The sequence below is a fragment of the Somniosus microcephalus genome, chromosome 6 (genome assembly GCF_052327205.1).
Source record: "Somniosus microcephalus isolate GS21.2 chromosome 6, FLI_Smic_1.0, whole genome shotgun sequence".
Taxonomy (NCBI): domain Eukaryota; kingdom Metazoa; phylum Chordata; class Chondrichthyes; order Squaliformes; family Somniosidae; genus Somniosus; species Somniosus microcephalus.
Window position 1 is genome coordinate 243,875,283 of NC_140992.1, and position 22,276 is coordinate 243,897,558.

The 22,276-nt window shown below is 47.5% G+C and overlaps 1 protein-coding gene across 4 annotated transcripts in view; it reads right to left on the reverse strand.

Annotated features, from left to right (window-relative positions):
- The window catches only part of piezo1 (piezo type mechanosensitive ion channel component 1 (Er blood group)), a 398,994-nt gene that overhangs the window by 32,639 nt on the left and 344,079 nt on the right, over positions 1 to 22,276 (reverse strand). For 3 of the 4 annotated variants that reach the window (XM_085991680.1, XM_085991683.1, XM_085991679.1), the window contains 7 exons: positions 19,646 to 19,757; positions 17,549 to 17,623; positions 15,513 to 15,685; positions 14,982 to 15,112; positions 5,285 to 5,491; positions 1,726 to 1,984; positions 668 to 856 (listed from right to left, as the gene is read on the reverse strand). In XM_085991680.1, the coding sequence (XP_085847806.1) occupies positions 668 to 856; positions 1,726 to 1,984; positions 5,285 to 5,491; positions 14,982 to 15,112; positions 15,513 to 15,685; positions 17,549 to 17,623; positions 19,646 to 19,757 (1,146 nt within the window). The remainder of the gene's footprint in view (positions 1 to 667; positions 857 to 1,725; positions 1,985 to 5,284; positions 5,492 to 14,981; positions 15,113 to 15,512; positions 15,686 to 17,548; positions 17,624 to 19,645; positions 19,758 to 22,276) is intronic. The other variant, XM_085991682.1, reaches the window with a different exon arrangement.

Below are 22,276 nucleotides of genomic sequence, written 5' to 3' on the forward strand. Positions count from 1 at the left end.
GGTTTGTGCCGACCTGTGGGCCGAGGGAACAATTCCTGCACTGGAATGGGTAGGCCTCAGGCTTCAGTTACATGAGACTGGTGAGGTGCAGACACCTGCTGGGCATCCCCAGGTGAGGAGTATTTCAATTTTGGGCTGCTGTATCGCCGGAAGCGGCCCTCATGTAAGTCCTGGAAGAGCGGGGGGAGTGATTGGGAGGGAGGGGGCAATCGGGAGAGTCACATTGCAAATTCGGGAAGAGACTACTAAGTCCCGATTTTACTCCTGCCGGTTTCGGGCGCGAAAGAGATCTGAAGAATTTAAACCTCAGATGCACCCCAAGTTAAAACTGGGGCTCCAGTGTCTATTCTGGTAGGAACTCCCAACATTGCAAAAATTTGGACTCTCTGAAAACCACCAAAAATACTATTTCTGTATATTGCAAATGGTCTCAATACATCAGGTTTATCGTCGGATAAAGGAACCTTTTTGCTCTCTGATGATTCAGCTCTCACTTGCCACCGTAAACAAGAATTCAATATCCAATGGATAGTGTGCCACATGGGTTAGACCAGTATAGCATATTTTAAAAGCACATTTGACCACATTCATGTACAGTATTGTTATGTTTCATATCACTGAACAAATGCCTGTTGTATCAATAATAATGAATGTAAATATGTCCGACCTTTAGCAGGGACTGATGGAACAGAAGTGCCAGTAGCTGAATCAGATCATATTTAACATAACCATCCATCTTCTCCAATCCGAGAATACGTGGTGGGAAGAATGGTTTGTCTTCATAAAGTGAAGTGATGTAGTGGCTATTCCAAGGGAAGAATCCAAACTGGAATAAGTATTTAATCACTACCATCACCTGCAAAGTCAAATGAAGGCAGGTCACATATGAACCACGATTTTTACACTTGCATGAAAATTTTAAACACTGAATATAATGAAAGAAAACAGTAAAAAGTCACTGGGCTTATGACGACTAATACCTACAGTGATCTTCATGAGAACTGTTTTACTCAATGACAAACAGGTGAAGCAAACCAGAGTGCAACAAGCTCAGGGATTTGAAATAAAACTCAAACACAATCAGCACTTTACAGCCAATTAAGTACTTTTGAATTATAGTCACTGTTGTGATGTAGGGAATTGCAGCAGCCAATTTGCACACAGCAAGGTCCCACAAACAACAATGAGAAAAACGACTACATTATCTGTTTGTCATAGTTAGCTGAGGGATAAATGTTGCCCAGAACACCAGAAGAACCCCCTGCTCTTCTTCCAAGTGTCATTGGATCTTTTACGCCCACCTGAGAGGACAGATAGGGCCTTGTTAAAGTCTCATCTTAAAGACGGCACCTCCGACAGTTCAGCACTTCCTTGGTACTGCACTGTAGTGTCAGCCTAGATTATGTGCTCAAGTCTCTGGAGTGAGGCTTGAATTTACAACTTTCTGACTCAGAAGTGAGAGTGAGCTAAGGCTGACGCCTAGTATGTGAATCACATAGTGCTATAATGGATGTTGTTTATAATCAAAATACAGTCCCATTTTGTATAACTCCATACATCATACATATGCACATTATTTATCTTAAAACACAGGAAAACTGCTAAAATCATTGTGACATTTAACCAGAAAATTACAATAATTTTTCAATTTTACTTTAGTGCACATAATATTTCATAATACATAAATTTGTAGTGTGAAGAATACGCAATACTCCTATAACTCACCTCGGTGTAGATGATTGCTGTCATCCAAAATCGTTTGCTGGGCCTAGGAATGGAAAGCATTGCCCAGAGGAATATAAGGATGGGAAGGAAGAGTGTGATTACAGAGGCAGAGATCATATTGTTCAGGATAATGATGAAGTAGCAGGTCAACTCTGAATTAGTAGCAATGACGTTATACACAGCAAACACCAGTTTTAAAAATCGGTTCTGGGATTGGTAAAACCTCTCTGATTCTTCCAATTCTTCAATAGAAAAATGGCTTAAAAAGATAAAGACAAAGATATTAATGTTAAAATGTTATACTTGATGAGTAATTTTTTCCCCACTTTTTAAGAATTTTTATCCCTTCTAAGATTCATGCACCGTACACACTCCCCTAACTAAGAGGGCATGCAACATCCTGCTTCTAGTCCTACTGTAGCGGTTCGTGTAGATCGCCACTACATAAGAGAGTTTGACTTCGACGAACTATTAACAAGTTGTTTATTTACAGGAACAGACTAATTACATCAGGTAAGATGGCTGACTGTAGGAGCACCGTGGTATAGGTCTTGTCCCAGCGGGGACTCCACGAGGACCGAGTTCGCAGTCCTGTGGAGAGCGTGATGACGTCATCGTGTTTGTGTTGTCATCACGTTGTTCGCGTTTCCCATGCTTAGGGCATCATGTGATGCGCGTCGTTGGCCGTTGAGGCCGAAGTCGCAAGGCCGGGCTGTGCCGGTGCTTGCTGCGGGAGCGGAAGATCGCGTCGCTCCCGTCGGCTGGCCGTTGAGGCCGAAGACGCTAGGCCGGGCTGTGCTGACGGCCGTCCTAGAAGGCCGAGTCTGGCCAGCGGCCGCCGCACGCACGTCACGTCGTACGTGACATGACGTCAGTGCGCTAGGGCGCGTCTTAAAGGGGCAACGGCCCCAAAAGGTAAGTTAAACATACAGTAAGGTAAGTTAAAGGGAATTGTGTGTCTTTATGTAAGGTACAACCGGTGTTACCGCCACATAGGCCCCCCCCCCAGATTCGCTTTAACAGAAGTCCAAGGATGAGATGGTCTGACGAGCTGGTGGTCACGGCGGTCATGCTGTCTCGACTTGGTAGGCGAGGTCTGTGGCGAATAAAACGTATCCATCAGGCGAAGGACCGTGGAGACGTGCCAGAGTGACGGGCAGCTTGGGCAGATGCGGGCGATGTCTCCGTTGATGTTGAAACAAGTCCTTGTTCCGACGAACTCTGCAGGAACGCCAAACGAGCGATCTAGAAGGACTTGACAGGCGAGGTCGGTGAACTCGCCGACAGGTGAGCGAAACCTTTGGGAGGCTGGAACGCACGGAACGGTGTGTGCCATAGTGCTACAACGATAAAACAACGGAGGGTGAAGAGTTGCTGCGTTGATCAGTGATGCCAGCAACTTTCACGTGGCTGATCGCGGCCGCAGGATGCCCGTTATTGCACTCGTCAAGGACGGGTCTGTCAGTAGAGGTTTGCGTTTGTTAAAGGAAAAACTGGAGAAAGGGCGGCAATAGTCCGGGTTGTTATTGCTTTCAGGAGGGGTCAACTCTGCCTGGAGGGCGGCAACACTTGTAACTGTTTTAGATTTAGGAGAAAACAGCCGGGAGGGCGGCATGCTTTTTGTTCACGCCGAATCATGTAGTAGGTAACACAACCAGCAGGCTGAAGGGCTGGTGCGTCGTCGGCGGAGGAGTCGTCGTCGTTTTTCACGAGGGATAGGTCCTCGTGGTTCGCGAGGGATGGGTCCTCGTGCGCGAGGGGTGCGTCCTCGTGTTTCGTGGGGGTGAGTCCTCGTGGTATCCCCGCAGGGCGCGCTCCGATTTTGTGGGCCCGAACATGCTGTACCCCGCGCTTGGAGAGATGTATACTTGCTGTTGCTTTGGATGTAGAGGCGGACGATCCGTGTGGCGGCAGGGAAGACGAGTACGGGGACCGTAAGCAAGTGCGTGGTCGGCACCACATCGATGTTCTCGTCGAACGGGGCTTCTACCTTTATAAAGCACGAGGGAGACTGTGGCTCCCTGGATTGCGGTAGCGACAGCAAAAAGGCTGGTGCTTCCATGGCGTGCTTCTTTTGTGAAAATTGCTCACAAAAAAAACGGGGTCCGGTTGAGTTTTGTCCGTGTCAAACGGGATCTGCTCCAGACTGTGCTTACCTTGCGAATACGTTCGCAAAGACGGGGTCGCCTTTGGAGGAATCGGTGTTAGGTGGTTGCTGTTCCGTGGTTGTTCGTCGGTTGTGCGTCGGTCGTCTTGTGGGAAGACGAGGTTCAGGCGCGCATTTCTACCGTGAAAATCGTTCACAGATATGGGTTCACCAATTGTAGTGTTGGAATTGATGAGCTCCCGTACTCACGTCGTTGGGTCACCAATGTAGCGGTTCGTGTAGATCGCCACTACATAAGAGAGTTTGACTTCGACGAACTATTAACAAGTTGTTTATTTACAGGAACAGACTAATTACATCAGGTAAGATGGCTGACTGTAGGAGCACCGTGGTACAGGTCTTGTCCCAGCGGGGACTCCACGAGGACTGAGTTCGCAGTCCTGTGGAGAGCGTGATGACGTCATCGCGTTTGTGTTGTGACGTCATCACGTTGTTCGCATTTCCCGCGCTTAGGGCGTCACGTGATGCGCGTCGTTGCGTCGCTGGCCGTTGAAGCCGAAGTCGCGAGGCCGGGCTGTGCCGGTGCTTGCCGCGGGAGCGGAAGATCGCGTCGTTCCCGTCGGCTGGCCGTTGAGGCCGAAGACACTAGGCTGGGCTGTGCCGGCGGCCGTCCTAGAAGGCCGAGTCGGGCCGGCGGCCGCCGCACGCACGTCACGTCATACGTGACGTGACATCAGCGCGCTAGGGCGCGTCTTAAAGGGGCAATGGCCCCAACAGGTAAGTTAAAAGGGCAACGGCCCCAAAAGGTAAGTTAAACATACAGTAAGGTAAGTTAAAGGGAATTGTGTGTCTTTATGTAAGGTACAACCGGTGGTACCGCCACACTACCACAATTTTCTGTTATTAGTGTACAGTAGCTTTTAGATGTCTTATCTTCGTGTACTATATTAATCATTACACATATTGCAAATAGAACTATTCCGTTTGGAGGGCTGAGTTTTTGAGTTAAATATTGCTAATGTAAGCATTTCTTTTCTATTGCATTGCACTGTGCGGTTACTTTAACAAGAACAATTCATGATTATAACATATGGCTGAGGAGAGAAACAAAGCTAAATTTCAATGAATTCCTATGATCAGAACAAAAATGAAACCAAGAATTGCAACTAAACCTTGCCCCAAAAGAGAAGAGCATTGTTTAATTGACTCACTTAAGGGTATCTTTCATTGCAAGTCTTCTGTTAAAGTAGGACAAAATATGCAAATAATTTGGACCTATGCAAAGCTGTATTACTGAAAGGGAAATTTGTTAATCTCTTCGAGTCTGGGTAATAGTCCAAGTTAAAGTAGGACAACCAACAACTAATTGAATTTGGCTCAGTTTTGGCTACACATAAACATGGTCTAAATAAAATGATAATTTCTAAAACTGGCTCCTTTTCAATTCTATACCTGCTTGCAAGCAGCTCACTGGCCGTCCTGGAGCGGGTAATGGGCTGAACAGCCATCTCCTCTGAGACTGTGACAAATTCGTCTGACTCCAATGAATCCACAACCAAACTCTGTTTCTCGATGTTTGAGTTTGTACCGCAATCAGGAACCGATTCCAGGAATTCCTCTTCGTGGATTGTCAGGGAATAGTGTTCTTCTTCAGAACTACTGAATAAAAAAAGAACCGATGTCATGAAATGGGACTGCAAAATCCTTCCTTGCACTTCATTGTAAGGTTGATTTTCTAATCTGCATCACTGGCCCGGTCCGTCTCCTTTTTCACCGTGGATGCCCCGTCCCTCTACACCGCCATCTCGCACCAGGATGGTCTGCAGGCCCTTTGCTTCTTCACTGAATGGAGGGGCAACCAGTCCCCATCCACCACCACCCTCCTCCTCCTCCGCTGGCTGAACTTGTTTTTACGTTGTACAACTTCTCCTCTGACTCCTCTCACTTCCTCCAAATAAAAGGTGTTGCTCTCACCTCCTCCAAATAAAAAGTGTTGCTCTCACCTCCTCCAAATAAAAGGTGTTGCTATGTGTGGTAAACCACTGTTAACCTGGTGTGGAGATGCCGGAGTTGGACTGGGGTGGACAAATGTAAGAAGTCACACAACACCAGGTTATAGTCCAACAGCTTTATTTGAAATCACAAGCTTTCGGAGCGCTGCTCCTTCTTCAGGTGAAATTGTTCTTTGATGTAATGTTTCCCTGACTGACCTGTTTGGACACCATTCACACCTTTGACTGCTGTGATTATCTCTCTGCCGAGGTGCGATAAATGGCAGTTGGAAAGGTTACCTGTAAACATCTGACATGATTCTCTGACTATATAAGCTGTGTCTTTATGCATTTCTCCACTTCACCTGAAGAAGGAGCAGCGCTCCGAAAGCTTGTGATTTCAAATAAAGCTGTTGGACTATAACCTGGTGTTGTGTGACTTCTTACAACTGTTAACCTGTACATGCCTGTGTGGTAAACCACTGTTAACCCTGTACAAGTCCAGGCATGTCTCAGCCCCTGGCTCCACCCCTATAAAGGTAACTCACCACCCTTCCCCCGGGAGCTCTTAGGATGGATTCACTAGCAGAGGCATGCTCTAGTTCTTAGTCAATAAAAGCCTACTTCATATAAGTCCATTTCGTAGCCTTTGGTATTGTTGATAGCGCATCAATTTTATTGACTAATTTTCAACATGGAGCAAATCTTGAAGCCGGAACGTTTAGACCTGGATCCTCAAGCAGCAGATGCAGCCAATAACTTTGAACACTGGCTGAGCTGTTTCGAAGCCTTCCTGGAGGCCTCCAGCACTACTGTCACTACAGATGACGCGAAACGGCTTGTCTTGAACTCACGGGTGAGCCACCGAGTCTACTCGATCATCCGAGACGCCACTACTTACGCGGCCGCCATCGCGACGCTAAAGGAACAATACGTGAGGCCTGTTAACGAGGTCTACGCCAGACACCTCCTGGCTACCCGAAAACAGCGCCCCGGGGAATCGGGCGCTGAATATTTACTGGCACTGAGAGTCCTCGGCCGGGACTGTAATTGCAAAGCAGCGACGGCCAAGGAATGCACGGAAGACCTGATCCGAGACGCCTACGTAGCCGGCATCAGGTCCAACTATACTCGGCAGAGGCTGCTGGAACAGAGGGGGCTCGACCTGCAGAAGACGGTGGCCCTCGCTAACTCGTTAGACGTGGCCCTCCAGAACATGGACGCCTACCCCCCTGACCGGATGGCCACGTGGATGCCACGGGAGCAGCCATCTTGGGACCCGGTAAGGCCACAAGCCGCCAGCAGCCCAACTACAGCTGCAATGACCAGAGGCCAGAAATGCTACTTCTGCGGCCAGGCCAAGCACCCCAGACAGCAATGCCCAGCAAAGGACGCGGCCTGCTGCAAATGCGGCAAGAAAGGCCACTACGCGAGAGTGTGCAAGGCGAAATCGACCCCCAATTCCAGCAGCGCCTCGTGTGAACCGTACAGACCGCCATTTTGGACCCCACCAACCACGTGTGAGCCGTGCGGGCCGCCATTTTGGACACCACCAGCCGAGGGGGAGCCGCCATCTTGGACACCATCTCGGGACCAGGCCCTCGGCGCGGGCGAATACTACAGCGACCCACCGACCTCGGCGATGGCCTCCATCACCCTGGACCAATCTAGGCCCCATCAACTAGCCAGGTCCATGATGAACGTAAAGGTAAATGGCCATGCCACAAATTGCCTTTTCGACTGCGGAAGCACGGAGAGCTTCATCCACCCCGACACGGTGCGACGCTACTCCCTATCGGTTATGCGCACACGCCACCAGGTCTTTATGGCCTCAAAGTCCCATACGGCGGACGTCGGCGGCTACTGTGTAGCGACTCTGACAGTGAACGGCGTGGAGTACAGAGAGTTTAAATTCCTCGTCCTGCCACAGCTCTGCGCCCCCGTACTGCTAGGATTAGACTTCCAGTGCCATCTGGAGAGTGTCACGATGGCATATGGTGGGCCCCTGCCCCCACTTACAGTCTGCAGCCAGCAGAATTTAAACACGGCGCCGCGCAAAGTATGCAGCCTGTCCACCCTGAAGGTCAAACCCCCCCCCATTGTTCGCTAACCTCGCCGAAGACTGCAAGCCAATTGCTACTAAAAGCAGGCAGTACAGTGCCAGGGATAGGAGCTTTATTAAATCAGAAGTACAAAGACTCCTGAGGGAAGGGATTATCGAGGGCAGCACCAGCCCATGGCGAGCCCAAGTGGTGGTAGTAAAGACCGGCGAAAAACAGCGCCTGGTTATTGATTACAGCCAGACGATCAATCGATACACGCAATTAGACGCATACCCACTTCCCCGCATATCTGACATGGTCAACCAGATAGCACAATACCGGGTATTCTCGACGATTGATCTGAAGTCGGCATACCACCAGCTCCCCATCAGGCCTGAGGACCGCCAGTACACGGCCTTCGAGGCTGACGGTCGCCTCTACCACTTCCTCCGAGTCCCCTTCGGCGTCACCAACGGGGTCTCGTTCTTCCAAAGGGAGATGGACCGGATGGTTGACCAGAACGCGCTGCAGGCCACCTTCCCCTATCTAGACAACGTCACCATCTGCGGCCATGACCGGCAGGACCACGACGCCAACCTAGAAAAATTCCTCCGTACGGCCCAATGGCTGAATCTGACATACAACAGAGAAAAATGTATGTTCCGCACCGCGCGCCTCGCTATTCTTGGCTGCGTGGTGGAAAACGGAGTCATCGGCCCCGACCCCGACCGAATGCGCCCCCTCCTGGAACTACCCCCCCCCCCCCCCCCACTGCCTAAAAGCCCTGAAGAGATGCCTAGGGTTCTTCTCTTACTACGCCCAGTGGGTGCCCAACTATGCGGACAAAGCCCGGCCCCTCATCAAGTCAACCTCCTTCCCCCTGACGGCAGAGGCCCGTGCGGCCTTCACCCTCATAAAAGAGGACATTGCGAAGGCCACAATGCACGCAGTGGATGAGTCCATCCCTTTCCAAGTGGAGAGCGATGCATCCGACTTCGCCCTAGCTGCAACCCTTAACCAGGCGGGGAGACCCGTGGCCTTCTTTTCACGGACCCTCCAGGGCCCCGAAATTCGACACTCCTCAGTCGAGAAGGAGGCCCAGGCGATAGTGGAGGCTGTACGGCACTGGAGGCATTACCTGGCCGGTAAACGTTTCACCCTGCTCACTGACCAACGGTCAGTAGCATTTATGTTTAACAACAGACAAAGGGGGAAAATCAAAAATGATAAGATATTGCGGTGGAGGATCGAGTTATCCACCTACAACTACGATATCTTATACCGGCCCGGGAAACTTAATGAGCCCCCAGACGCCCTATCCCGTGGGACATGTGCCAATGCACAAGTCGATAGGCTACGGACCCTCCACAATGATCTCTGCCACCCGGGGGTCACCAGGTTCTTCCACTTTATTAAAGCTCGCAACCTGCCTTACTCCATCGAGGAGGTCAGGACCATGACCAGGAACTGCCAGGTCTGCGCCGAATGCAAACTGCATTTTTATAGGCCAGACAGGGCACACCTGATTAAAGCCACCCGCCCCTTCGAACGTCTCAGCATCGATTTCAAGGGGCCCCTTCCCTCCTCTGACCGCAACACGTACTTCCTCAATATTATTGACGAGTACTCCCGTTTCCCCTTCGCCATCCCCTGCCCGGACATGACCAGCGCCACAATCATCAGGTGCCTCCACGACCTGTTCGCCATATTTGGCTTCCCCAATTACATCCACAGCGACAGGGGCTCGTCGTTCATGAGCGACGAGCTGCGCCAGTACCTGCTCGAGAAGGGCATAGCCACGAGCAGGACTACCAGCTACAACCCCCGGGGTAACGGACAGGTAGAGAGGGAGAACGCAACGGTGTGGAAGACCGCCATGCTCGCCCTAAAATCCAAGGGCCTCCCAATCTCCTGCTGGCAAGATGTCCTCCCCGATGCGCTCCACTCCATACGATCACTGCTCTGTACTGCCACAAACGCCACCCCTCACGAGAAGATGTTCGTCTTCCCCAGGAAATCCACCTCGGGGACATCACTACCGCCATGGCTGACGTCTCCGGGACCCGTCCTGCTCAGGAAACACGTGAGGAGCCATAAGACGGACCCCCTGGTCGAAAAGGTTCACCTCCTCCACGCCAACCCACAGTACGCCTACATGGTGTATCCTGACGGGCGGGAGGACACAGTCTCAATTCGAGACCTCGCACCCTCAGGTACCACCCGAAACACCATCGATCACCATCCACTACCTCCACCCACCACCACTACCCACGACGCACCACCGGGGTGTCTACCACGAACTGACGACATGCCGGTGCCATCCCTACCCCGAGAGGACGACACGCCAGTGCTCCGTCCCACGCGAGAAGCGGCCGCGGGCAAAGAACCGCCGCAACCGGCACCACGAAGATCATTACGGCAGACAAGACCCCCGGAGAGACTTTCGTATACAAACTTTTGAAACACTTCACCCCGCCGGACTCTTTTTTAAACGAGGGGTGAATGTGGTAAACCACTGTTAACCTGTACATGCCTGTGTGGTAAACCACTGTTAACCCTGTACAAGTCCAGGCATGTCTCAGCCCCTGGCTCCACCCCTAAGCCCAGGTATAAAGCTGACTCACCACCCTTCCCCCGGGAACTCTTAGGATGGATTCACTAGCAGAGGCATGCTCTAGTTCTTAGTCAATAAAAGCCTACTTCATATAAGTCCATTTCATAGCCTTTGGTATTGTTGATAGCGCATCACTATGCGAACCCGTATGGGTCCTGGCCATGCCTGCCTTGTCGTAGGATACGTGGCACATTCTTTGTTCCAGTCCTACTTGGGTTCCCTTCCTCACTTCTTTTTCCACTACATTGATGACCGTATCTGTGCCGCTTCCTGCTCTCACCCCGAACTGGAAAATGTCATTAACTTTGCTTCAAACTTCCACCCGGCCCTTGCCTTCACATGGTCCACCTCTGACTTTTCCCTTTCCTTCCTCGACTTCTCTATCTCCATTTCTGGGGATAGGTTATCAACCAATGTCTACTATAAGCCCACTGACTCCCACAGCTATCTTGATTAAACCTCGAATGATCAGTCCTTAGCAAAGGCCTGAGCTTCATCCCCTTACGCCCCCACCTCAATGAATTTCGAGCTCGGCATGACGCTGAGCTCTTTTTCCGTCGTCTTCGTCTCCGCGCTCACTTCTTTGGCTAGGAGTCATCTCCCCTGCACAGCTGACCATTTCTCCAGTTTTCAGAATTCTCGTTCTACCTGGGCCCCTCCCTTTGGCCTCTTACCCTCTCTAGATCTTTTCATTGCAAACCGCTGGCGTGACATCAGCCGTCTCAATTTCTCTGCTCCCCTCACTCACTCCAACCTACCTCCCTCTGAACTTACAGCACTCCGTTCTCTCAGATCCAACCCCAACATTGTCATTAAACCCGCTGACAAGGGTGGTGCTGTTGTTGTTTGACAAAGCGAGCTCTACCGTGCGGAGACTGAACACCAACTCTCTGACACCTTCTCCGACCTCCCCCTGGACCATGACCCCACTACCGAACATCAAGCCATCGTTTCCAAGACTGTTACTGATCTCATCTCCTCTGGAGATCTTTCCTCCACAGCCGTCAACCTCATAGTTCCCCAACCCTGCACAGCCCGCTTCTACCTCCTTCCCAAGACCCACAAACAGGACTGCCCTGGTAGATCCATTGTTTCAGCCTGTTCTTGCCCCACAGAACTGATTTCTTCCTATCTTGACTCAATTTATTCTCCCCTTGTCCAGTCTCTTCCCACCAACATCTGCGACTCTTCCGACGCCCTCCGCCTCTAACAGTTTCCAGTTTCCTGGCCCCAACTGTCTCCTTTTCACTATGGACATCCAATCCCTCTACACCTCCATCACCCACCAGGACGGCCTGAGGGCGCTCCGCTTCTTCCTTGAACAGAGGCCCAACCACCCTCCTCCGCCTGGAACAACTTCTCCTTTGACTCCACTCACTTCCTCCAAATTAAAAGTGTTGCTATGGGAACCCGCACAGGTCCGAGCTATGCCTGCCTTTTCGTGGGATACGTGGAACGTTTTTTGTTCCAGTCCTACTCGGGTCCCCTCCCTCACCTCTTTTTCCGGTACATCGATGACTGTATCGGTAATGTTTCCTGCTCTTGCTCTGAACTAGAAGGTTTCATTCACTTTGCTTCCAATTACCATCCTTCCCTCACCTTCACATGGTCCACCTCCGATCCTTCCCTTCCCTTCCTCGACTTCTCTGTCTCCAATTCTGGAGATAAGCTATCGACAAACATTCACGATAAGCCCACTGACTCTCACAGCTACCTGGACTACACTTCCTCCCAACCCGCTTCCTGTAAGGACTCTTCCATTCCCCTAGTTTCTCTGTCTCCGTCGCATCTGTTCTGACGATGCCACCTTCCATACTAGTGCTTCCGATAGGTCTTCCTTTTTCCTCAACCGAGGATTCCCATTTACCGTGGTTGACATGTCCCTCGATTGTGTCCATTCCATTTCCCGCACTTCAGCTCTCACCCCTTCCCCTCCCTCCCAGAACCATAATAAGGTTCCCCTTGTCCTCATCTTTCACTCCACCAGCCTTCACATTCAACGGATCATACTCCGCCATTTCCGCCACCTCCAATGTGATCCCACCACCAACCATATCTTCCCCTCCCCTTTCAGCATTCCGAAGGGACTGCTCCCTCTGCGACACCCTGGTCCACTCCTCAATTACCCCAACACCCCCTCACCTTCGCCCGGCAGCTTCCCGTCCAAGTGCAGGAGATGCAACACCTGCCCCTTTTACCTCCTCCCTTCCCATTGTTCAGGGCGCCAAACAGTCCTTCCAGGTGAAGCAGTGATTTACTCGTACTTCTTGCAAGTTAGTATACTGTATTCGCTGCTCACAATGTGATCTCTTCTACATTGGGGAGACCAAATGCAGATTGGGTGACCACTTTGCGGAACACCTCCGTTCAGTCCGTTAGGGTGACCCCGAGCTTCCGGTCACCTGTCACTTTAATTCTCCGCCCCACTCCCACTCTGACCTCTCCGTCCTCGGCCTATTACACTGTTCCAATGAAGCTCAGCGTAAGCTCGAGGAACAGCACCTCATCTTTCGATTAGGCACTTTACAGCCTTCTGGGCTCAACATCGAGTTCAACAATTTCAGACCATAACCTCGGCCCCTAATTTTTTTTCCACATGGCAGCTGTTGAGGATTCTGCCATTCCCATTTACACTTCATCTAGACTCATCTCTTGTTTCTTTACTTGTCCCATTACCACCTCCTTTTGCTTTGTACTATTATACCTTTGTCTTTTAATCACTCCTACCTTCCAACCTATCACAGACCTTCCCTTTTGTTCTTCCCTTCGCCCCCCCTCCTTTCCCTGCCCTTGCTTAAAATCTGTTCCATCTCTAACTTTTTCCAGTTCTGATGAAAAGTCATCAACCTGATCTGTTAACTCTGTTTCTCTCTCCACAGATGCTGCCTGACCTGCTGAGTATTTCCAGCATTTTCTGTTTTTATTTCAGATTTCCAGCATCTGCAGTATTTTGCTTTTGATTAAACTTCCTGCCACCCCGCTTCCTGTAAGGACTCTATTCCATTCTGCCAGTTTCTCAGTCTCATCTGTTCTGATGGGACTACCTTTCACACCTGTGCTTCCGATATGTCTTCATTTTTCCTCAACCGAGCATTCCCCTCCACCGTGGTCGACAGGTGGTGTCCATCTCATTTCCCGCACTTATGCCTTCACTCCTTCTCATCCCTCCCAAAACCACGATAGGCACCTTCCACAGTCAACGGATCATCCTCTGCCATTTCTGCCACCTCCAGCGCGATGCCGCTACAAAACACATCTTCCCCTCCCCTTTCAGCATTCTGAAGGGATCCGTTCTCTCCTCGACACTCTGGTCCATTCTTCCATCACTCCCAACACCCGGTCCCCTTCCCACAGTACCTTCCCACGCAAGCGCAGGAGATGCAACACTTGCCCTTTCACTTCCTCCCTTCCCACCGCCCAGGGGTGCAAACACTCTTTCCAGGTGAAACAGCGATTTACTTGTACTTCTTTCAATTTAACATACTGCTCACAATGCGGTCTCCTCTACATTGGGGAGACTAAACGCAGATTGGGCGATCGCTTTGCTTAACAACTCCGTTCAGTCTGCAAGCAGGACCCTGAGTTTTTAAAGTACATCCAGCCACCTGGCTGTGAACTAATGAAACTTATCCAACCCAGTCTAGGCAAGTTAACTGACAAATAACCCAAGGACTTAAACTTTTATTTGACAAATAAATATTTAGCCACTGGCTAAAATTTGCAAGTCTCTTTTCTTAACCCATTTAAAAAACCTATAGGACAGATACTATGGGGATAATTTTAGCACTGTCCCACCTGGCAACAGTTAAAATGCAACTTACCCCCTCTGATGACACTACATTTCCACAGGTCCTGATATTAGCAAGCGAGCAGGACCGCTTCCAGAAGGCAGTGGAGTCCTGCTTTAAATACCGCAGATCGGGCTCCAATGATGTCATCGGGCACCATCTGTAATCTTAACCTTGGGCCTGTGCGAGGAATCCCTCATGGCTTACCCGCTAGGCCCAACCTGTTGGGAAGAGGACCATGAGCCTCAAGATACCCAAAAAGGTGGGCTTCTTTTAATTTTTGTTCTGTTACCTTGTGGGCCAGGAGGAGCAGGACTGTTCCTCCAGGCCCCACCAGGAAGCTTCGGCCCTGACCTCCCTCCCTCCCTGACCATCTGACCCCACCCAAACATTACCTTAGTGCCAGGGATCGTTCAACCGGGTCCTCAGTGGCAACCTCCTGCCATCCAAAATCCCAATCCCGTCCGCGGGTCACGTAGCTCTTCCCATTGGGTTTTGGGCGGGAGACTGACTACGATTATGTAGGTGAGGCTAGGGAGTTTAAATCTCCCAGGCCTCACGCTCCAGAGAGCTGGAAAGTTTTCCGTCTGCCTCAGCCCCCAGATGCACTAATCCCGCTCATCCTTAAAATCGCCCCCTATCTATTACTTTAGTAGTAATCTAGATCACAAGAGTCCGAATTACATGCCTATGAATATGTATTTATGCACCTGCCTTGATGTATTGGTGAGCTGTGGACCATCGCCATCTGTTGATTCTTCAGGCTCAGTGTTCTGCAACAGTGTTTGATTACCGTCCTCTCGTGTCTCATAAAGACCATCCAGAGGTCCTCGTACTTCCTCACCCTGAAAAGGTGATGGAAATTGGTGGTAAAAATAAGTGCGGTGTATTAGGGAGGTTAGAAAACTTTGCAAGCAACAACATTAAATATATATAATTTATTCACATTGTAGTGTTTGTAGTAATGGTATAAGGAGAATATTCTTGTACAAGTCATTAAAAAATCCAACATTTATCAAACTATTAAATAAAAATGCAATTGTTTCTTGTTTATTTATTCAGCTAAATGCTCATCATTTTAAGAGTGACACAGATTAAGGAATGGGGAGAGGACTTGAAGATGATATGATTGCATTGCTATGTTAAGGAGATATACTTTGAACAGAAATGTTTGCAGGAAACTGTTTATGAATACTTCTCCTGTGAAGAATAATGATTCCTCTACAGGTCAATTCAGTTACTTACTCGTGCAAGTTTCTGGGTCAACAGGTGGCGCTCTACCCATAGAACAGTAGATGTATCGAGGTATTGCCTAGCAAGGGTGTTTAGCCACTGTGTCAGTCCATCCACCATGGCTAAGAATAGGACCCAGAGAAATCTCAGAACATCCATTATACGCTGAACAACATTGCTCTTAGCTGAAAGACAAAGGCGCAGGCTGTCATTAGAATCAGTGAGCCATACCAGCATCCCTTATGAAGTGAATCATAGAATGATACAGTACAGGAGGCCATTCGGCCCATTGTGTCTGTGCCAGCTCTTCGGTAGAGATATCCAATTAATCCCACTCCCCTGCTCTTTCCCCATAGCCTTGCAAATTTTTTCCCTTCAAGTATTTTATCAAATTCCCTTTTGAAAGTCACTTTTGAATCTGCTTCCATCACTCTACCAGGCAGTGCATTCCAGATCACAACAACTCGCTGCATAAAAAATGGATTCCTCATGTCACCTCTCATTCTTTTGCCAATCACTCTAAATTTGTGTCCTCTGATTACCGACCCTTCTGCCACTGGAAACAGTTTCTCTTTATTTATATTAAAACCGTTAATGATTTTGAATACATCCATCAAATCTCCTCTTAACCTTCTCTGCTCAAAGGAGAACAATCCCAGCTTTTCCAGATAACTGAAGTCCCTCATCCCTGGTACCAATCTAGTAAATCTCCTCTGCAACCTTCCTAAAGTGTAGTGCCCAGAAGTGAACACAATACTCCATCTGAGGCCTGACCAGTGTTTTATAAAGGTTTAGCATAACTTCCTTGCTTTTGTATTCTATTCCTCTATTAATAAGGCAAAGGATCCCATTACCTGATACATTTTACAGATGATTGATAAGTTTGTTGGTTATAATTGCACATTTTTGTGGAACCAGAAAGTATATGCAAAGCCTGTGATTCTCATCTGGCCATTTCTAGTGCATACCCCACGCACCATGACTGAAAGATAGATGGCTCCTAATTATGCAAAGATGTCTACTACAATGAACATCAATGTTTGGGATTGGAGGAAACTGATGTTAATTGACGAGTTCTCCAGCTATGCCGCCTGGTTTGTTTACCCAGTGGGTTCTAAAGAAGCTCTTTTTGCTATTTACTGTAATGACTTTGTGAAAGGTAGGGTACATCTAGTAAACCTAATGACATTCTTTCAGAGTCCCCGAGGTTGTGAATAGAGGAGGATCAATGGATATTATATATGTGGACTTTCAGAAGGCACCTGGTGAGGTTCTACACAAAATGTTGCTAGCTAACACTGGAGGCTACCATGTGGCATGGGTGGGCATATGAGGGAGAAGGGAATAGAGGGTTATGCTGATAGGGTTAGATGAGGAAAGATGGGAGGAGGCTCGAGTGGAGCATAAACACCGGCATAGACTGGTTGGGCCGAATGGCCTGTTTCTGTGCTGTATATCCTATGTAATCCTATGAAACCGCTTGGCTGGTGGTGCAGCAGAGTATTGGGATAAAGGGAGCGTCGTCAGATTGGCGGGCAGTAACCAGTGGTATCCCCAAGAAAGTGGTGCTGGGGCCACAGCTTTTCATTCTATATATAAATGCCCTGGATTTGGGAACAGAAGGCAGTATATCTAGATTTGCCGATTACACTAAGTGGAAGGCATAGAAGAGGCAGGTGGAAAATTGCAAAAGGACAGGGGTAGATTATTAAGTGAATGGTAGAACAATAGCAGATGCATTTTAACAAAGTATAAGGTGGCTGATGGGAATACAATCTAAATGGGGAAACATGGGAGGGGGGGGGTGAGGTGAGATGTACGGGAACAGAGTGATTTAGGAGTCCAGTTACACAAGTCATTAAAAGCTGGCTTGCCAGTGCAAAAAGCGCTCAAGAATGTTAATAAGATGCTGGGCTTCATCACGAGGAAAAACTTCAAAAAGCCCTATGCAGTATCATATCAAATCTCAGACCTCAGAAAGACAATGCCCATATTGTGTAAACTGCAAACAACCAGGAACCTTTGTGGAGTTTCTGGTTTCTGCTTACAATGTATTTCTTCTTCTTCTTCTTCCTCTTCATCATCCATGAAAGAGGTTTCCTGTAGTGGTGTTTCTGTTCCTCCTGGAAGGTGCAAACGTACATTTACACACAATTTATGCACTCTTTTTCCCAGCGAAACACATACAATGTTAATAACTCCGATAAAGGTTACTTAACTTCAGTGAAACGTTACATAGTATAACAACAGGAACTACTAACCCTCCTTACCTCAATTTAGTGACACTCTGTTAGGTTTGTATTCTAGCATTGAAAGTAAAAATCATATGATGGATTCAAGTTACAATTTTCAATTCGCAATTTACACAAAGCGTCAATTTTACATAATGGAAATTTTCTCTGCCCTCACCTCATGAACATCGAATGACAATCTCCCTTCTCTTTATGTTGGGTGAGGGCATTATACAGTGGGTGGGGTTTCTAACCCCTATCTGGAATATTCAGGATATTGAGCTAAATGTACTACCTATGAAACAAAAATTGAAAAACCTGGAATAACACAGCTACGAAAAGATGGGCTTTTCATGAGTTCCCAGAGCTGCTGTGTATTTCCAGAATTTGCAGCCTTTTTCTTTATACTCCTCCTGCCTACAAACACGAGCAAAGGTGGAAAACAAACAGTAGTAACAGAAGAGAAACAGAAAAGCAAAAAATTATAATATCTAAAAATATCTAATATTTTGGGGGTATTTTCCCTTTTATTATTAGGGAAGACTCAGCTTAATTTGAATTCCAATGTTTGTACACAGATGATCCTGATTGTGAAGATTTGTATTGTGTAAATATAACTGTCTTTATGTAAACCAATAAAATGAATAAAAGCCAAGAAAAAAGTCCATCCATTTGAAAATACAAACAGTTTAGTGCCTGCAGATTAATTGAAAAGCTTTTCTGGGGTTTTATATAATACTGCCAACTGAATAAACAGATCTCAATAAACATAAAAACAAGGCGGTCACATTTCAATATTAAGTATAAATAGTGGTACTTTTTTTAATATATGTATTAGCACAAAAAAGTGGCAAAATTCTCAGATTAAACAATACGGGCCTGATCATCCACAGGGCGTTGGCCTTGGCGTAAGCGCTGCGATCCGTCAGCCTGGGACCTACACCACTACTCCAGAGTACGCGGGGTCGGGGTAGGCTCCTTCATTTGAATGATCCTGGCAGACACCCGCGGTTCTATGGCCACTTCTCGGGTGTCTGCTACATCAAGGGAAGCTGGAGAAGTGGCGCTGGCCAGCTGTTACTTCCCATTCCAGGGGTCACCCGCTGCCAAGTACTTTTTCCATGGAGCCCATCAGCCCCACTTACCAGGGCGCAGATGACAGCCCAAGGATTGCAGCCAATTTTTGGTGATCCACGAAAAGACCAGGTAGGCCCCATTTCCACCAGCTGGGAGGCAGCTACGCTACTGTTCACCCACTGTATCGGCCACCCAGTGGATCCTAGGCTGGGGCCATGGAAACTCCCAGCCTGTGAGACCCCTGCCCTGACTATGCCCCCTCTGGATTGACTGAGTTTTTTGGGGTGGACTGAGGTTCTGTCCCAAACAAGGCCCTGCGGAAACTGGCAATGAAGGCTGGGACCCAGCATATCCAGTTCCCAGTCTATTTCCTGGGCCTTCTTCCATACTTCAACCTGACATATGTTGGGAATGTGTTAGAAAGCATGCAGAAGTTTAAAACCAACATGGTTATTGCGGGAGAATCAACATATAATGTTCACACATTTAAATTTAAATTAAGCTGTTCATCCTTGATATTAAGAGGGAAAATGCCACAAAGTCATTTTAGATAGTTTTTGTTATGGTGTCATTGCTCTATTATGGTGTCACTGCTCTATTACTGTTTGTTTCTCTCTTTGCTTATGTGCATATTTTACAAATATAAATCTGCTTTTGGCCTGATAAAGTACATGAATCTAGAAATTGGTCTGCGCAATTTACAAGAACGATTATGGCCCCAATATGGCGAGCAGGAAGTGTGCGCACATTTCCAGCCAGAATTTGTTTAATTTACTGCTGGTACAAACAGGACCCCTAACACTAGGATTGTGTAAACTAGGAACATGACATTCTCACCTGCTTTCTGCAGTCCCTCAGTGTCTTGCTTAAATTTCTGAAGTTGCCTTTTATGTTCACGTCTTTTCTTTAAGGCCACTTTTGCATTTGTTACCCAGGCTTGGTACGCCAACTAAACAAATCACAAAAACATAAAGAATTGTGTGATTATTAGCAAGTTATCGCTCACTCCATACTGCAGATCCAGTAACAACAGCTTGCATTTATATAGCACCTTTCGTGTAGAGAACTTCCTACGGTATTTCACAGAGCAGGAGGAAAAAATAGATAAAAGAAAAAAGGGAATAACCAAGTCGAGGTGGGAGATTTAGCTGAGGAGACCAAAATCATGTTTAAAAAGGTGGGTTTTTCCCCAAAGGTTTTTAAAGGGGAAGAGGTAGAGAATCTTAGAGTGTAGCTCGAGAATGGGGTCATGGTGGGTGACGGCTCTGGCACCAATTGTGATGTGAAGAGTGAAAGCAAAGGTGGTACGAGTCAAATGACCAGAAAGCACAGGAGGAGATGTAACTCTGGAGGGGATTGCAGAAATAGGGTGGGCTGAGGCCATGAAGGATTTGAAGTGGAGAATGAGGATTTTAACTTTAATGTGTTGAGGCACAGAGTAGATTCATGAGGACAGTGGGTCATGGCAAGTGGGACTAGTGCAGAACAGAATACAGGTGACTGAGTTTTGAACAAGTTGAAGTTTATCAGGATGGGAAGCTAGGAAGGAAATTGTTGGAGAATTCAAGCAGCCTTTTTTTTAATAAAAACAGCCTTCTCAACTTGTCCTGCCACCTTCAAAGATTTGTGTACATACACCCCCAGGTCTCTCTGTTCCTGCACTCCCTTTAAAACTGTACCATTTAGTTTATATTGCCTCTCCTCTCTCCTTCTCCTAAATCTATTACTATCATCTTCATTGTTTACTATATTTCCGAGTTTTGTGTCATCTGCAAACTTTGAAACTATGCCATGTATACCCAAGTCCAGGACATTAATATATATCAAAAGGAGCAGTGGTCCTAATACTGACCCCTGGGGACACCACTGTATACTTCACTCCAGTGTGAAAAACAACTGTTCACCACTAATCTCTGCTTTCTGTCCCTTAGCCAATTTTGTATCCATGTTGCCAGTGTCCCTTTAATCCCATGGGCTTTAATTTTACTAACAAGTCTATTATGTGGTACTTTGTCAAATGCCTTTAGAAAGTCCATAAACACAGCATCAACCGCACTACCCTCATTAACCCTCTCCGTTATTTCATCAAAGAACTCAATCAATTAGTCAAACAGGATTTGCCGTTAACAAATCCACACTGACTTTAATTTATTAGCCCAAACTTTTCCAAATGCCAATTTGTCCCGATTATTGTCTCTAAAAATGTCTCCACCACTGACATTAGGCTGACTGGCCTGTAATTGGTGGATTTATCCCTCTCCCCTTTTTTGAACAGGGGTGTAACAATTGTAATCCTCCAGTCCTCTGGCACCACCCCCATATCCAAGGTGAATGGGAAGATTATGGCCAGAGCCTCTGCAATTTCCACCGTTACTTCCCTCAGTAACCTAGGATGCATCCCATCCAGACCGGGTGACTTTTCTACTTTGAGGACTGCTAACCGTTTAAGTACCTCCTCTTTATCTATTTTCATCCTATCCAATATCACTGCTGCCTCCTCGTTCACTGTTACACTGGCAGCATCCTCTTCGCTAGTGAAGATAGATGCAAAGTACTCATTTAGTGCCTCAGCCAAGCCCTCGGCCTCCACAAGATCTCCTTTTTGGTCCCTAATCGGCCCCACTTGTCCTTCGACTACCCTTTTATTATTTATGTGCTTTTCAAGGATTTTTGGGTTCCTGTTTATGTTAGCCGCTAATCTAATCTCATTCTCTCTTTGCCCCTCTTATTCCCTTTTTTAGATCTCTTCTGTACTTTCTATATTTAGCTTGGTTCTCTGCTATATTATGAACCTTACATTTGTAATAAGCTTCCTTTTCTGTCTCAATTTAACCTCTATATCTTTAGTCATCCAGGGAGCTCTAGCTTTGGATGCCCTTCCTTTCCCCCTCATGGGAATGTGTCTACTCTGTACCTGAACCATCTCCTCTTTGAAGGCCTCCCATTGTTTAATGACTGTTTTGTCTACCAATTTTTGATTCCAATCCAACTGGGCCAGATCCGTTTTCAATTCACTGAAGCTTGCCCTTCTCCAGTTAAGTATTTTTACACTTGATTGTACCTTGTCCTTTTCCATAACTATTCTAAACCTGATGATATCATGATCACTGTTCCCCAAATGCTCTCCCACTGAAACATGCTCCACTTCATTCCCCAGAACTAGATCCAACACTGCTTCCTTTCTCATTGGCTTAGAAGCACACTGAGCAAGTAAGTTCTCTTGTACACATTTCAGGAATTCCTCCCCCTCTTTGCACTTTACACTGTTACTATCCCAGTCTATATTAGGATAATTGAAGCCCCCCCATTATCATTACTCCATAGTTCTTGCATCTTTCTGTAATTTGCCTGCAAATTTGCTCCTTCCCACTATTTGGTGGCCTATAATATACACCCAGTAACATAATAACTTCTCTATACTTTACTGCTTGGCCAAATTTCTATCCTTTGTTATAAAACTCATTTGCT